The 18,639-nt window shown below is 32.7% G+C and overlaps 2 protein-coding genes across 2 annotated transcripts; both read left to right on the forward strand.

Moving 5' to 3' along the window:
• The first annotated feature begins 5,933 nt into the window (after positions 1–5,933).
• Positions 5,934–9,545, forward strand: LOC140964889 (uncharacterized). Its single transcript, XM_073424862.1, has 3 exons — positions 5,934–6,185; positions 6,748–6,828; positions 8,908–9,545. The coding sequence occupies exons 1-3, from the start codon at positions 6,027–6,029 to the stop codon at positions 9,241–9,243; spliced, it is 576 nt and encodes a 191-aa protein (XP_073280963.1). The 5' UTR covers positions 5,934–6,026; the 3' UTR covers positions 9,244–9,545.
• Positions 9,546–10,325: 780 nt separating this feature from the next.
• On the forward strand, positions 10,326–14,353 carry LOC140964386 (uncharacterized). Its single transcript, XM_073424106.1, has 7 exons — positions 10,326–10,922; positions 11,261–11,545; positions 11,626–11,943; positions 12,096–12,317; positions 12,530–12,621; positions 12,707–12,812; positions 12,946–14,353. The coding sequence occupies exons 1-7, from the start codon at positions 10,593–10,595 to the stop codon at positions 13,285–13,287; spliced, it is 1,695 nt and encodes a 564-aa protein (XP_073280207.1). The 5' UTR covers positions 10,326–10,592; the 3' UTR covers positions 13,288–14,353.
• The last annotated feature ends 4,286 nt before the right edge of the window (positions 14,354–18,639 follow it).

The raw sequence follows: 18,639 nt of genomic DNA on the forward strand, positions 1-18,639 counted from the left end.
GTTCTCTAGTAATGGTCTTCCTAGCCCTTTCATTTTTCCCTTCTTCAACTTGGTTCATGTGTTAATAGTGCTTGAATTAACTTATTTCTCGGTTTGGTTTAATTTTCTGTCGATTCGATTTTGGATATAAACTGAGCCAATTGCACAACTCAACAAATGGTTTCTATATACACCAAGGTATTATCTGATATTTATTTATGGCCGTATTTGGGAGCCTATGAAGCATCCTTCAATAGCTTTGAAGACTCGATGAAAAAACGGAAAAACAAAAACAAATTACTCCCTTGTTTTGTTCTTATTTTGTTAAGTTTATTGCATTTAATATTTTAAATAAATTTTTTTTTTACCATTTTTGTTATTCTAAAATGACACTATTGCCTTTGTTAAAAAAAAACTACCAACCGTTCTACATATTAGTATTTTGTATACATGTGTTGTATGTTTATACGATCTTTTTTTAGAAGAATCTTTTAATATGTTAAGTCAATTTTCATATAAAACTTTTGCAAATTTTTTTTTATGTGCTAATTGTTGTAATTTGTATTTATTTAGTGAAATAAGTGTAGTTTTGACTTATACTTTCGTATTAAACCACTTTTGATATAAAAATTTAGTAATTATATTAACAAAATTTATTTATTTATTTTCTTGTGATAGTTTGCCATTATTTTTGCTAATTTGTTCTGGGGTTAAGTTTACAATTAGTATGCAGAACATAACTAGTGATTGTAACACAAGCTAGAATTTAAAGAAAACATAACAAGCTCTCGCATCGTGTCATGCAATCCTCTCACTTCTTTGAACTACTTCGCCGTTGTACATCCTTAACAGTATATTCACCTGCATCATTCGAGCATACTGAGTCTAAAGACTCAATTATCATATTCAAGTATTAATAAGTCCATATAAAAACATATCACATACTTGTGATCTGAACATAAACTTAACTTTCAAAAATACATCGTTCTTTTTAGATGAGATATAATATAATTGTGGTAACCATTAATATGAGATCATATCGTGTACATGATCAAACGTATAGTCGATCAAACTAATCATAACATATGACATAACCTGCATTAGACGAAGCCAATACGCTGCATCCGTACCGAGCTCATCCCATAGTACTAATCTCCTACTGTCACCACAAGTATTCATACAACATCAAAATATCCTTTGCATTGCCATATCGCTCATTCCATGTAAAAATATTTAAGTCGTGTAAGTGATAAGCCCGTCTGACAGATAAACGCATTGGGTATGTATAAAACTGTTCTAAGGCCTAGTCTGGGGTTCGTATAGTGAGCACGGCCACGAGCTCGACGTGACATAAATTGTACCATTTACTCCCTTGGTGTTTCTCTTAGTTCGGAAGCTAGGTCGGGCACCAAGTTGGTCAACTTCCTCGAGGGTCTCGGGGCTTAGGTCAGGCAATATTTTTGTACATTCTTGTGACAAGCATGCAATAAGCCTAATAAAAAATTCAAAGATTATTATTATGCCACTTAAATATTGTATATAAGCTTTATATGTAGGAAGATATTATTTAAAGTGTAATAATATAAATATATCCGTAACTAGAAATTAAAGTTGAGATCTTTATTTAAAAATCAATAGTCTGGTTCCTTATATATTGAATAAAACAATCTTATGGGGATTTTTAATAATGAGATTATTTTAATGAAAATGCTTTCTATAATTAGATTATATAGGACTGAACACGATTAATTTTGAATCTCTAAGTAATTTTAGTAATCATATTGAGGATTCAATATTAGTCAAGATCATATATTAGTCGATCTTAATTGAGAATAATAATAAAATCCTATTTATAATGTTATATTTTTTTGACATATCTAGTAGTGATAGAAATAAGGTAGTGTCATTTGAGAGGATCGAGATTAATACATTCATTCCTAATGAGGAACCCAAACTTCCTTCTAAATCTTAAATAGTTGAGTTTGATGAAATTTCTTTTGAATGGGATTTTGGATTGCATATTTTGATATTACAACACCAAATCATCGTGATAAAATTAGACATGCTTATGTCAAAATGGGACCATATCAACCTAAATTGTCAGAGTAGCCACAGTCTGAATTGTTAATATATGTGTGGGATCTAATTATTTATTAATGATACTTTAAGTATTTGACATATATTCTATTGTAGCCCTAGTTCTTTTTTTTTTTTTTTTTTTTTTTTTTTTTTTATTAGGTGTTTCATTTTTTAATTTATTTTTGACATACACATAACGAGAGACAAAGAGTAACAATAAGTCAAAAACTTGAATGAGACAGACTCACGGGTCGTATTTTGTGAGACATATATCTTATTTGGGTTATCCATGAAAAAATATTTTTTTTATGCTAAAAATATTATTTTTTATCGTTAATATCGGTAGGGTTGACTCGTCTCACAGATAAAGATTCGTGAGACCGTCTCATAAGAGACCTACTCAAACAATAAAATAGTTCTTAGAAGGGACATGTTTTCTAAAATTCTTGGTTTATTATAATGTAAATTTGCAGTGGTGACAAGTGGATGTAGCTATTACATCAAGAGTGAACAACTATACATCTTGTGTGTTCTTGTATTTATCTTTCGTAATCTTTTATTGATTTGGGTAATCAAACTAGAATCATAATTCTTAACCCATATAAGAGCGCCAGGTTGAATTTGAAAGGGATTGATGGCGAAAGAAAGTTTGACACAGGAGATTGAAAGTTTTGATGATAACGCTTTTGCTTTCTGGAAAATATAAATTGAGGATTATCTATATGATAAAAGGATGCATCTGTCTCTTGCAACGATTCTTTATTTTATTATTCAAGCATATATAAACTACGATAAAGAAGAAACTATTAATATTGCAAGATAACACAATTTCATAGTTTGCCATGAGATTTTTAGAGAATGTTCACTATCTCAGAATTGTACCTGATATCCCATGGATGAGCCCACTACCTCTGGCCTATCCTTAGCCCAAATGGAAGACAAGCCCATCAAGGGTACTTGTATTCTCCTATAAATATCAGGGTTGAGTGTTCAGTTAATTCATTCACTATATTATTTTCAGCAGCACTCTTAGCAGCTCCCCCATATATCCTCAGTCTCTGACTTGAGCGTCGGAGGGGCTACGCCAGGACACCCTCCTTGCCCCTTCTAACGGTCTTATTCGTGATTTCAGGCTCATGTTAATTTCGAAACCTGCGTCTGGACTAGTGACACTTGCTGGAGTCGGACCCTAAATTTCCTGTGAGTATCAGTACCGATGGTTATTTGAAATAAAAAAATTGCAACGCTATAGTTTAATCGGCAAATTGACTCGTATAGTTTTAAAATTTCTAGTTTCCACGATAAATACAGAACATGCATATTGTATGTGAAGCATATATCGACAAGTTGATCAGTCAAGTTTTAAATTTTCTTATTTCCACGACAAATACAAAACATGCATTTTTGGTTATGAAACATTATAAAATTGTTCTTCGTAATAGAATGAGATTACTTTCAGAAATATTTTATGATTATAACTGAGAGAGAGTTTGATTAAAAGTATTGAATCATATTCTATATTAATGTATATATCAACAACATTGAATGATTGGTTTTAGAGATACTAATTTTATTTAAACTTGATTAATTTCTTGTAGGATGATGGATGTACAAAATATTACATTATCAAAGTTTTTGTCGAAAGTTTTTGTCGAAAGTTTTTGAATCATATGAGTTCCATAACAAAAATATTGAATATCTTATTAATGAGAAATTTTTTGAGACTATAACGAACAAATATCTTATGATTTAATCTCGATCAAACTAGAGTTTTGTTCATCAACATTCATCTTATCTGTTCACAATTTATTTGGGTCAATTAATGTGTTGAAGGATTATTGTAGGAAAATCGCACATTGAGTGGGAGATTTTGGACATGTATGATGGTCCAAACGATGATTAACATACCCATATTGATATTGTTTGATGGATGTCTCTTTGTTTATTTCGACACAAAAGAGGATTAAGTAATTTTTTTTAAGTAACTACATAGTTGTGTTGAAAACAAACCAAAGAGGGAGATTGTTAATCGGTAATTTTAATTGGGTGGTTTTAATTTTGTGGACTCTGAACATTGTGATATATTAATATGATGATGTGATATTTTTGGATTATTGATATATTTTGGTATCTTGATATGATTGTTGATTCTCATTTAGCATCGTCTTTTGAATAATGATAAGCACGATCGTGAGATATTTTCATGTTGTATAATTGTGACAAATTGTCCTCGTACAATTGTAGCATTATTGTTGTTTAGTGGATTTTCATGATATTTGAGCGTGAATATGTAGACGTAGCTTTTTTGACTGAAACTACGTTAAAATCCTAGTTTTTTTTATATCTTTTATTTCATTATTCAAGCATGTAATAAAACGATAAATAACAAGTCATTAATATCGGAAGATAACACAAATTCATAATTTGTCAAAATTAATTTCAAGAAAATGTTCACAGTCTCATACTTGTGTCGGTGGTTATTTAAAACAAAAAAAAAGTTGCAGCAGTATAATTTTNTTTTGGATTATTGATATATTTTGGTATCTTGATATGATTGTTGATTTCCATTTAGAATCCTCATTTGAATGATGATAAGCACGATCGTGAATATTTTCATGTTGTATAATTGTGACAAGATAACACAAATTCATAATTTGTCATAATTAATTTTAAGAAAATGTTCACAATCTCATACTTGTGTGCTATTGAAAACAAAAAAAAAAGTTTCAGTACTATAATTTAATCGGCAAGTTGATCTGTCTAGTTTAAATTTTCATGTTTCCGCTACAAATACAAAACATGAATTTTCGGCTACGAACCATGTATCGACAAGTTGATTCGTCTAGTTTTAAATTTTTTTTTCCACGACAAATACAAAACTGCATTTTTCTGCTATGAGGTATGTTAAAACAATTCTTCGTAATATAATAAGAGACGATTTTTTGACATTTTCTATGATTATCTTTGAGAGAGAGTTTGCCTCATGTATCGACTAAGATTCTATAATTGATGAATATTATACTTTCAAAAATCATAAATCACAACTTCAATAGTAATAATATGTCATTGCGGATCATTTTTGTATAAGAAATGTTTAATTTGATCATAATATTGAATGATTGATTTTTAGATAGATTATNTTCATGTTTCCGCTACAAATACAAAACATGAATTTTCGGCTACGAAGCATGTATCGACAAGTTGATCCGTCTAGTTTTAAAAAAAATTTTTCTACGACAAATACAAAACTGTATTTTTCTGCTATGAATTATGTTAAAACAATTCTTCGTAATATAATAAGAGACGACTTTTTGACATTTTATATGATTATCTTTGAGAGAGTTTGCCTCATGTATCGACTAAGATTCTATATTTGATGAATATTATACTTTCAAAAATAATAAATCACAACTTCAATGGTAAGAATATGTCTTTATGGATCATTTTTGTATCTTTTAGTTAAGAAATGTTTAATTTGATCATGATATTGAATGATTGATTTTAGATAGATTAATTTTATTTAAACTTCATTAATTTCTTGTAAAATGACGGAGATATAAAAAAATTAATTTTTTGGAACATACAAGTTCTTTAGTAAAAATATTGAAAATCTTGTTAATAAGAAGTAATTCAAAAGTATAATAAACAAATGTATTATAATTATGATTTTNTTTAGTAAAAATATTGAAAATCTTGTTAATAAGAAGTAATTCAAAAAGTATAATAAACAAATGTATTATGATTTTAATTACTATGAATTATTTTGTTTTCGTTGGAAATAAGAACAAACGGTGAAAAGTACCACCGGCCACGTAGCATTTCCGCCCCGACCCACCCCACCCCACGTCTTCTATAAATAAGCGTCGCCTGCGTTTCCATTGCAAACTTCCAATAAAAAAAAAAAAAAAGAAGAGCAAACCCAATATCTACACTATCCCAACCAACCTAGGGTTTCTTCATAAATTTCGATGGGAAGGAAGAGGAAATCGGATGCAACGCGGCTAGACGAGGTGGATCGGAGCATGTATACCACCTTCTGTGGTGCGGCCAACTCTCTCTCCCAGCTCTACACCCAGGCCATGCACCAGCAGCGGCTATCCTTCCAGGCTGGTGAACGCCACGCTATGGTCTGTTGTGTTGCCCTATTTTTGTTATTTTCTTGCTCAATTCTTTATCATGTTGGTCGGTATGCATTTTTAGTGGTTTGTGTAGCTTTTAATTATTCAACGTTTGTTAGGAATTGCCGGATTCATGAGAATTGAATTGATGAAATTGGGCTAATGCGTGCAGATGTACGTAAATTGTATTAATACTGGGTCTAATTTTTTAATGAGTATGATTGTTAGTAATGTGTAACAGTAATAAAGTTCAACTTTTTAGGTGATTAGTTTTCCTGATGTAAGGTTTTCAAATCTGTTTTGTTTCTTTGTTTTGAAAGGATTACTTTGTTTGTTTGTTTGTTTGTTTGTTTTTTTACGTTTTTTGTTTTCAATTATATATGATTATGCAAATGTTGCTAAGAAATTGTATTTTGCGTTTTTGTGAATGCTAGTTTAGAAGCACCAATTAGACACGTGCAATTTTTAGTGCTGAAGAAAGTGTAAACAAGTTTCTATCAGTTTTTATGGCATAATATGTTATTGCGTTGGTGGTAAATAACTGATCAAAGCTAGTACTTGTTTTGCGCAGGAAAAAGTTAATAATTGGATTTTGAGACAGCATGAAGATGGGTTGAGAGTGACGATTGGTGACATATTCACATATCTACAGGTTTTTTCTCTTGCATTTGTGAATTTGTGATGCATAATTGTTTTTATATATCTATCACTATGCTTATAAACTTGAGTGCATTTTCTTGATTCTTATAGGATAATTGCCTTCTTTAGTTAGTTTGTTTATTTGTTAATTTCGGTAGTGTTGTGTGATTGGCTTCAGCTATATTGATTTCGGATTGCATTGCAAATTACTAATGAAGACATCTTTGATTATATTCTTGTATAACTATATGTGATTTTGTTGGCTCACTACTTTTTCCATGAGAAGGATCAGAGTGCATCTTATTATCATTTGTGTCAGCTGTTCTCTGGTTTTTGATATGGCTAGTTTTGATGACGTAGCTTCAATTAACTTGATAGGTTACTGTATCCAGTGGGCCTGAATGGTAGTGTTTTGACTTGTAAAGAAGGCTCATCAGAAACTCAAAATATGTAATAGTCATAGAGCCTACAATCTAGGGTGTGCTTTTCCAATCATCTTCTCCATTCCCAAAAATAAAATTTTATTTTGGGAAACTTATATTCATCCATTTTCACATTTTTAACGTAATCATCGCTTTTAATTTAAAATTCACCCGAAAAATGTTTTTATTATTTTTATTTTATTTTTATGCTATCATTTTAAATTTTAAAATAACCTGCATGCTATTAGAAAGTTATAAATTAATCTTGTGACTGAACTGAGCACATTCGTGTGTAACAAGACATTTTCAACAAAAAATATCTTGTCTGAAAACAAAGCGAATATATACTACAAGTGGATGGGATTTGAATCAGTTGATTCCTCTTTGAGTACTTCGTGTCATATTTTAGCTTAGATATTTCATGATTTCTGTTTCTTCTTGTGATCTTGTATGATGGTTCACACACACAAAATTTTCTAAGATACTATGAATTTATATTCCTCTGCGTGACATCCCTAAGAAGTTGCATTTATTTTCTTATTTTTTGGTTGTCAATTTATTTAGATGATTCAATCATCTACTCCTATTTTGTATTTTTTGAATTTTTTACAAATTTCTGTATGATTCAAATTTGAATCGGTGTCTATATGCTTTTTGGTGTTTCACAATAAGTTAAACTTTCTTGCAACTCTGGAAGTTCGAAATACAATTTTTAGCGAGGAAGTGTGATTTTGTGAGTTTCAAGACCGAATCTTTTCATGAATTAAGGCCAGAGTAAGCTGCTGGACCTTTTCATATGAAATTATTATATGGTACTTGTGTTCCAAGTCATGGATTTTCACTTTTTATATTCATAAAGTTATTCGTGTATCTCAATATCGGAAGTACTAGTTTAAGATATACAGGAAGAAAATGCACTTCCCCTTTTTTTTGCCTTTTTGTTTTTTAAATGATTTTTTCAGGTTTTAACAAGTTATTCTCCTGAATATGTTTAGATACCGTACTTCTGTGCAATAATGCCATGAATTTTATTGTTCTGTTCAATTTATTGTGAAATACAAACTACACTCACAAATACTTTTTTCTGTATGCAAAAAACCTATGTTTGAATTGGGAATTCGGTATGAAATTCATGAGATATCTTTTAGGGTCATGCTTGTTCTGTTGAGAAGTTGACCAGAAGGTCTATCTTAATTGGACATTTGGTCTTTGCTTTCAAAATCTCTATTGGAAAGCAGACTTCAGTTGTTAGGATTTGAGATGATTGACATGATGGGTGATTGAGAAGCTTAGCAATTCAGTATCACACTCAACAGTTGAAAATGTTATGAGGCAGAAAAAGTGTGTACAACAGATTTTCTTTCGAATGCTAATCTTTGGTTTGTTAAGTTGATGGATTAAATTGATGCATACTCATGCATGGCGAGCTGTATTATATTTAATTTTTCTTCCGAGTCATTTTGGCTCTAGCTTCCGTCTCCTCTTTCCCTCATTTTATTCAGTTTCTCAGCTTCCATTTCATTTATATCCTTTGTTTCCCTGTCATACCAGCTTTTGTAGTTTAAACGGAGGATAAAGCTGTTGGAGACCATAGAATTTGACACGTACTGGACTACAAGATGTAATTTTTCTATTTTTTTGTCGAACTCCTTACACTTACAAACGTGCAGAATGAGCTCGATTATGGGACCGATGAACTTCCGTCATCACCGAGGCTGCCATTCCAGCAGCATCAACAGACTCAAAATGCAATACCGGGAGCTGCTGCATTATCTGTTAACGCATTTGGCCCAGCAACTATAGGACAAGGATTCCGTTCAGGCATCTCGGACCAGACTAAAAACTCCGTTTTTTCAAATGCTCTCTCTAGTCCTGTCCGCCGGAGTCTCCAACACTATCACCAGTCGAACAGTTGCAACCAAACCCGAGACCCAAATCCTCCCAGTTCCAACGACTCTTCAATGGATATGCATCCCGATAGTCCTGGGCATGATTCTCCATGCTGAAACCTAATCTGCATTTTGTAATCGAAGAACTATCACCATGAACTTGGTACGAACATAAATACATGCGAAAGTTAAGTTTGTAAAGAGCCTGGTTCGCACTTAAGCGTTCGACAAGAATAGCCAGTTGATACTACTAGTTGAAGGTGTGTTTGGCTTGATATACCTGCTATTGGTTTATTTTTCATGTTTGAATTCATCTAGTAGTTCACCATGTTTTCTTGTTCAGGAACAACAATATCAAGATGTTGCATGCATGAAATATACTCTTTGCATATAGTTCAAGTGATTGTGTTTTTAATTTTTACTACTGCTTTGGGATTTCGATTTTTACATAAGATGCCTTGGGTGTTTGGGCATATCATGTAATTGGTCTTTTAGGAAGACTAGATGTTTATTCAATATTATAGGATGTATTAAACGTTCTCAAATGAATACATATTTACCAATGAATGGTAGTTTATCGATTATAGATTTATATCAATCTGAAAATGCCTTCAAAAATATATAAAAAGAAAGAGCAAGAGAATGAAAATTTTGGTTAAACGTGTAGGATGGAAAATGAACATGGTTCTCTTGATGGAAGGTGTGCAATTCGAATGGTCCAACTTTGGCGAAGTGGTTGAGTGATTTGCGGATATTCAGTATATGTTAAATACTACAGATTGGCGATTATCATGACAAAAATTGGTTATGTTCGTCATACATTAGAATCCCCACGATTTTTTCGAGTTTCTTTTTCCCCCCCTTTATATGTGTATATATCATTTTGTCTTGTGGATTCAATTAATTTGAAGATATAAACCAATATATTTTATAAGGCTCTATTAATTTGAAGATATACAACCAAGATATTTTATAAGCCTATATTTCGTTTTACGGCTCCTAAGTTAATAGATACTAAATATTTGAATAGATCATTCCTATATTGGTACTAATCACATTCATTTTTCATTTATTTATTCATCTTGTAACTAATAAACAGAAACTAATTAAAATAAATTTTATTTTTCCAAAAGAAGGATTTCTATATTGGATTTTCTCAATTAAATTGAGGGTTTATTCTCGCATATGTACGAGTCCAATATCCAGCTAAAACGTTACTTTCTCGACGAAACAGTCCACTTCATTGGGAATGCTTACAATGTTTTCGGACTCTATTGTTTTTACACAAAATGCCGGCTTCAAGTTATTGTCTTTTTTCCAGCTATTTTCATATCAGTCTTAAACAAATTAAACACAAACACAAAATGTCACCGTTTCATGCATCCTATGTTATCACCTAGTCATTATCATCATTTAGACACCTTAGCTAACGTAGAGTCGAGAATATTTGAGATTCGCTGTCGAAAATGGGGTGTATTCATGGCAAAGGGACCAGCCCCTACAGCCCACAAAGAGGTGGCCTCGATAAGTTGAAACTCGAGTACGGATATCATGTCAAAAGACCCGAAAAAGGAGAGATTTTAAATGTTAATAACTCGGTAAAGGGTGGTGGTGAAGCTTTCCATGCGGTCATTTCAGTTGGTGGTGGAGGCATTTCACAGAGGACATCGGTTAAGAATATCGCTGCTGACGAGTTCGTTGGGGGATGGCCTCGATGGCTAGTCGAAAACGTTCCGAAAGATGCTTTGGCCGGCTTGGTTCCAAAGACTGCTGATTCATATGATAAGCTTGCAAAGGTGGTAATCATTGAACTTTGAATCACTACAAATATAAAGAACAGGCATGTGTTTACGACATGATGGGCATTGAGCTAAAATTCTTATTCTTCTCTCTTGGTTTAGATTGCAATCTATCATTTTTCATAAAGGTTGGTACTAGATATTTTTTCGAAAAAATAAAATTATTCATCTTAACAATATCAAATTTGGCCTTATATAACGATGACAAATGTGATAGCTGCGGAGAAGAAGTTTGTATTATCAAAGTGTGCTGAGATAGAAGTTCTTCTCAGATACTTCGTTTGGTTACTTATCTCGTGATAGAACGTACGGTTTATAGATTTCTATATTTGCAGGTAGGCAAGGGAACCTACAGCAACGTGTACAAGGCTATGGAAAAGAATACAGGAAAGATTGTCGCCTTAAAGAAGGTTCGTTTCGATACGTCAGAACCTGCAAGTGTGCAATTCATGGCAAGAGAGATCATAGTACTGAAGAAACTTGACCATCCCAATATCATCAAGCTTGAAGGAATAGCCACTTCAAGAATGCAATATAGTCTCTACTTAGTTTTCGATTTCATGCCTTCAGACTTGATGAAAGTTATCGCTCGTCCTGAAGGAAGGCTCACGGAACCTCAGGTAAACAAAAAGAAAAGAAAAACTGTCCCGCTAAACTTTACTTTTGAATCGTGAAATGATGGTGCTTTTAAATATTGAAGGTCAAGTTTTACATGCAACAATTGCTTGGGGGTCTGCAGCATTGTCATGAGAGGGGGATCTTGCACCGGGATATAAAGGGATCAAATCTTTTGATCGACAAGAATGGTGTGCTTAAGATTGCTGATTTTGGGTTAGCAAATTTCTATAAAAATAAGCCGAAACGCCCCCAAACAAGCAGAGTAGTGACATTATGGTATAGAGCTCCAGAGCTACTACTTGGCTCCACAGATTATGGAGTTGGAATCGATCTGTGGAGTGTAGGATGTCTTCTCGCTGAAATGTTTGTTGGACGACCTATTATGCCGGGTACCAATGAGGTAAACAAAATGCTCATGATTTATTGCTGTAGTTGTACCAAAAGCCATAGCTATCGAAACATTATATTATGCTAAAATGATCCTATTTTAACTGTAAAGTGAGGTGGTTAATCTACTCTGTGTTATTTTTTTCATGACTTTTTTGTATTAAGATCGAGCAACTTCACAAGATTTTCAAGCTCTGTGGTTGTCCATCAGAGGATTACTGGAAGAAATTGAAGCCACCGGCAACTTTTCGACCCCAACAACAATATAAACCAAAATTCCGAGAAACATTTTCGTATTTCCCGGAGTCAGCATTCAGCCTCCTGGAAGTACTTCTAGCACTTGATCCAACCAATCGTGGATCCGCTGTTTCTGCCCTTCAAAATGAAGTAAGTGAGAAAGAAAGTAATCATAGTACAATGCATCCTGAGATTGAACTTAATGAATGACAGACTGATAGGCACTGTCACTCCCCTATTCGTGCATATTTTATGCCTAAATTTTCACTGCTTCCTCTGTATTTTTTTTCAAAGGTATCTTTCTACATAAGAAACTAGTATATAGTGCAGAAAGCTTACTCTTGAGTGATTTTTGGACACAGTTCTTCAAGACGAGCCCATTGCCGTGTGATCTCTCTAGTCTACCCATAAATGAGGCAGAGGAAGATGGCCATATTCAATCCATGGATAGGAGGTATGCTATATAATTACAAAATGTGGCATGTTTTCTTGTTTCTGGACAATGTTTCATTGTTCACATTTCATTTCATTTTCACCAGAAATAAGAACTTCAACAAAATGCTACAACCTCACGAAATCCAAGCACGCCATAAAAGAAAAGTCTCATTCCCTGAACACATTGGAGAATATGCTTTCAACACCAAGGTGGTGATGAATTATTTCATGCTACATTTTCATTTAATAAAAATTGATGATTTGATTTTGTATATACCTTATTATACTTATAATAATAACAACAACAATAAATTTCAGAATCAATAATATATTATATTTACAGGTCATTAATATGGCCAAGAACTCCTCCCAAATCCAAGAAACTTTCAATAGTTCAACAAGTGAATCTTCAAGCACAAAACCGAGCAGCAACCAAGAAATTCCACCACGTTCGCCTACACCAGCATTTCGTTCTCAGCACACTCGATCTGCAAAAACCGAGGCTCATCCTAATGCCTTGAAGAACATCAAGAACTATCCTCTCTTGCTAGCATCATTGACCGAGGCTGCTCATCACCTTGAAGAGAGTAATTCGAGACTTTACCGAAGGTCTATCTCGAACATTGATTTTAGGACTCTTGATCTCGAAAAGATCTCAAAGTTGTTTGGATTAGAAGATCAATAAGCCACTATTCTTGTTAATCATGATACTTTTAGATGCATTTCTTGATATGATATGACGCAATATATATTTGTTTTTAGAAGCAGAACATCAACTAATGATAAGTAAATAAAGTTTTTTCTTATGTCTTGCTTTATATTTTTAAATGTTTCATATTGCTGTAAGTTATAATAGCTTTGTTTCATGGATCCTGATCAGATCAACCAAGCCATGATTCTGCAGCATACTGTTTAACTTGTATGCTAATTGATTTAATCTGATCATGCAAGTCTAGTGCTTCTGAAATCTACTTTAACTTCTCAAATTTCGTGGATTATCTTTTGCTCAACGTTTTCGAACTAGTTGCTGGTGAGAGCCTGAGACCACCCAAAGAAATTCACCATTTTTTGAGATGGAGCTAGAGGAATATCCGACTGCAATCGGGGCCCGGTTTCCAGAGCATTTTCCAAGCTTAAAAGAGTACAAAAACAATCGAGTGATGTATATTAATGCCAAAAGAACATCACAACAAGTACACAAACCAAATATATATTACAGAACCTCAGAAGGGAGGAGAGAAAAAAAACTATTCAAAACTAGATGAGAATTACTTGATTATATAATCATACACTTGAAGCAAGCCATGTACGTTGGAGCAAAACTTCTTGAAAAGCAGCCAATCGAACCCCTTGTGTCTTCTTCTTTTACCTCAGGATCATTCATAGAAATTATCCGTGAGTTTGTTCTTGATCCACTTAAAGCTGTTTCTTAACGATGACTTGAACTTACCTTCCACGGCGAACTTATTATATCCGGCCACCCTCTTCCTCCTCTTCATCTCCGGGTTGTCAGTCGGGCCATTGAAACTATAGGACTTGGCACGATCTTCGAAGTCGAATCTTGCTTCGGCGTATGAAGCAGAGTAGTAAGGGAAAGATATGGTAGTGTCCATGATCAAAACACAAGAGGTTGACAAAGGAGAAGAAACAAATTGGTTGAAATTTATAATATTAGCTAGAAGATCAGAGTAGGAAAGCATTATGTGTACTTTTAATGTGGGTTGTATGGGTCATGATTTTGACATTGATAATATGAGGATTGAAGATTTGAGTGCTTATTTGAATGTAACATCACATAGATTCATATACATAAATCCAAAACCTCCCACGCTTGAATTGCACACAAATATTTATTTGATACTTGGCAAATACGTGCATGTCTCCAAGCTTTTCCAAAATAAATAAATAATAAATAAATAAATAAAAAAGAGAATCTTGATTTCACATTTGAATCTATATATAGGAGCATTGTATATAGATTTGCAAATATTTTATTTGTTTAATTATATTTTATAGTGGGGTTAATTATATACACCATGATAAGATCGACTGAGAGATTATTATTGAGATAAAATAGCTCGGTTTTTTAAATATTGATCATTGAGAAATTAAATCGAATTTGATTTTATAACCAAGCGGAAAGAACTCAAACTAATCCCTCTACAAATCGATAAAATATTTTGTAAAATATTTACAAGAAATACAAGTTGAATATGTAAAAACGTTTTGGTTGAAGCATTTGATCGATCACTTGATATACAATATTTGGTATTTCAAGGACACATAAAATGCTCCAATGTTCCATATTATAAACAATAACAATAAGTAAATGCAATATAATAAAGATGTACAAGTTTGTTTATGGATGTTTGGAGAATAACAACTCCTACGTGTCACCTCTTCTTCTACATAAGAAAGTATTACTAGAAGACTTTGATTTATACAACTCTTGTACAAACTCATTTCGACTTAGAACTTATCTCTTACTTAATTGAAACTCTTAGCACACTCAGTTGTAGGCTGCAACATCACAATCTATATAATGTTTAACGACTATTATGTCAAGACTACAAAAACAATATTTAATGTCTTTGTGTGAAGATTCGCTCATCTAAACTTTGAAACTCAACTCTCATGTATATGTGTGAGTGATTGTGTGTGAGGATTAAATCTTTTTTAGTGTATGTATATCTCAAATGTATCATCATAGTTGGGCTTGCTCTCATTCTATCTAATTTTTTCATGTAGGTTGCCCATATTTTAAATCTCCTTCCAAAGCTTGTATGTGAAATTACCACATATGTTACTTGATAATGAATAAGTAAACATTTGAAGTGTAATTATGTCCGTTGTTCACAATTGAAAAACTTTTCAAGTAACCACACTTTTATAGATATATTGATATAGATAGATTGAGTACACATACCCTTAAAAACACGTACAGGCAAGGGTGCATTTTCTCGATATTTGAAAACACGATTATATATATATGCTCAAGATTCGAAAAACACGGGGAGTTAATAAATAATTTTTTTTTTCATATGGTGTTTCAGCAATGTCGAGATTTCACAGTGCTTGTGCAAGCAATTAAAGTTTTATAATCCTTGAACAATTTACCATGTGGGTTGTATATTGTATTGTAGAATATAGATCACTTTAGCGATGTATTCATATTTTTAAAGAAGAATTATTGATAATTTGTCATGATTTTACATATATTATGCACAACCGTGTGGGAAAAGTTGGTATTTTGTGGTGCGCTTGTGTTCATCCCTTTCATTTTCTTATTGGGTGGTGGGCCCCGATATTTATAACACGATGTCCATGAGCTCCGCTGGGGCCCAATGGGTTCTAAAACAGACAGCATAATGGAGGATTGGATGGGCCCACATAATTGAGGCTTGTTTTGTTCATTCATTTGTGGGCCTCCAATGTCTTCAGCATACCATTCATCCCAAACACATCATTTCCAGCTAATTCCATTTCTTTTGTTTTTTTAAAAAATAAAAATAAAAAAAATAGAATAGGCACAAGTTGCACTGTGCAAAATTAATATTAACAAATTATATTATAGAATAATAATTATAATATTGCATATAAAACTATATACTTTAAATATAGTTTCTTAAATATTGAAATTACAAAAATTATATATTTAAAAGAAGTTATGGATCAATATCCGTTATACGGATCGACTCGGTCTATGTATACAATCTCATACAAGTTTTTGTGTTAAAAGAATTATGTGACATTATTCTTCAACTTTTGATTTTTCGAATTTGAGTTCAAGCGAGATCAAATTTATTAGCTTGATCCTTGAATTGAGCTTCATCAGCTTACAATTTGACAGTACCGCTGCAATATAAAAAAAAATAGGGACACAAGGTCAACTCCGAGGTAGTTAGTAAAATAATTTTGATCGATTTTTGTTTTAAAAAATAAATTTCCTTCAAATTATAATAAATTTTAAATACAGAATTTTTAACATTGAATGTGTGTAGACAGAAACCTAGCTATGATAAAAACATATATTAATATCTGGAGAAAAAAAAATCCTAAATTTTGACAAATTGAATGTTTTTTGCGTCAAAAAATCTATAAAGAATTTTTAAATATTTTAAATAATATCGCCATACATAAATACGATGGCTGGATCACATGATGCTGGGCAGGACTCGAATGATGCAAAGTTGAAACATTATGTTGGGAATGCTGGCGCACATTGTAAACCACAGCATTTAGTTGGCAACAGTTTCTTGTCCTAATTCATTCGAGACACACAGCTTCTCATACTAAATAATTACGCTTCCAAGAAAATATCTTCCCTATGAAGGGTTAGTGAAACAAAATCGGACCGACATGATCTGATCCGAAAAAATCAGGTTTGAATTTGGGATTTTCGAGTTCGGATCAAGTCGAATTGGACCCGATATCTGACCTCCAAAAAAATCGGGTTCTTGTCGGGTCCGGGTCAATCCGGATTTGTTATTTGATTTAGTAAATATACTTTAATTTTCTACTATTAGAATTTCAGATACAAATCATATATAAGAAAGATTTTGTTACTATATGTTTAAACTAAAATATTTTTTTTTGAATTTTATTAATTTTTTTTAAAAAAAATGGGGTTGAGTCGGGTTCGGGTTGAGCAATTTTTAAATAGTATTATGGGACAACCCGACCCACCGGAATTGACACCCCCCTAAATAAAGGATCTTGAACTAGAATTCAGGCCGTGGTCGATGTATTTATATTTATTATTATACCTTTTAAATAATTATTTTATTTTGCGTAGTACGGGTAACTTAGTCTTTTTCTTTCTAACCCTAGAGGTATATATTATGATCAAGCGCTTATCCTTAGGTCAAAAGTTATACTTGTTAGTCAAAGTGCAACTTTATTTTCTTATAATCGTGATAGTGTATAGTGCACATACTTGGATGCTAATGAGTCGAGCTTTTTAAGCTCATGAGTTCGGGATGTGCGTTGTGCTGTCTCATATCCTTTAGATATCAGTCTTACATTTTTTCTGCCGTCGATCATGTCCTCTTCAGAGATAATATTACCCGTTAAGATCTGACGTCACTCTTTTAAAGCCCACTTAGCCAACCAAATCAAACAGCGCAACATCAATATTACCCTCTTCAGAGATAATATTACCCGTTAAGATCTGACGTCACTCTTTTAAAGCCCACTTAGCCAACCAAATCAAACAGCGCAACATCAATATTACCCTCTTCCGAGATAATATTACCCGTTAAGATCTGACGTCACTCTTTTAAAGCCACTTAGCCAACCAGTACTCTCACTCATGCATGCTTCACGCAACATCCTTAAAAGGTATATAAATATGTTTCATAAGAGATTTGAACCCATGACATCGCTCTCATATTAATTATTAAGATCAAACACTTATTACGAAGTCAAAAATATAACCTGATTCCTTGAACTACCTATATCAACTGACACTACTCTCGCCCGGTATGGAGGTGATTCTTCACCGATCACATAAGAAAAGGTACATCCTCTTCGTGAAAGGAAGCTAAAATGTAAAAAAAATATCTACTATTTTCCACATTTACGTACAGATCAAATAACTATTTTGGAACTTATTTGTTTTTTGGTTTTTCTGAAAAATTATATGATTGATACCTCGAATACCGATATATTACATTTTACTTTTTGAAGATTTTGCATTTAGTTATATGTTTTGCCATTTAACGACACACCTTAACATTTCGATGACATCTTAAATCCAAATATGTTGATGCTTCACATCAAGGATATTATCGAAATCAATCAATAAGCAAAACACACAAGTGAAAAAAAAAAATCAATCAAAAAATATATTAAGACGATGTTTACAAATCCACAAGTGTACATTATACACAACAAAAAAATGAGGACGAGCCCCTGATTTCGGAGTGAGTTGAGAGAAAGGGGCGGACAGATTGGGAGGGGCAATTAAATTGTTCAGGGGAGCAGGCAAATTTTGTTTTTGTTTTTCTTAAAAAAATAAATTAGTTGCATGTAAAAA

The sequence above is a fragment of the Primulina huaijiensis genome, chromosome 18 (assembly GCF_012295235.1).
Source record: "Primulina huaijiensis isolate GDHJ02 chromosome 18, ASM1229523v2, whole genome shotgun sequence".
NCBI lineage: Eukaryota > Viridiplantae > Streptophyta > Magnoliopsida > Lamiales > Gesneriaceae > Primulina > Primulina huaijiensis.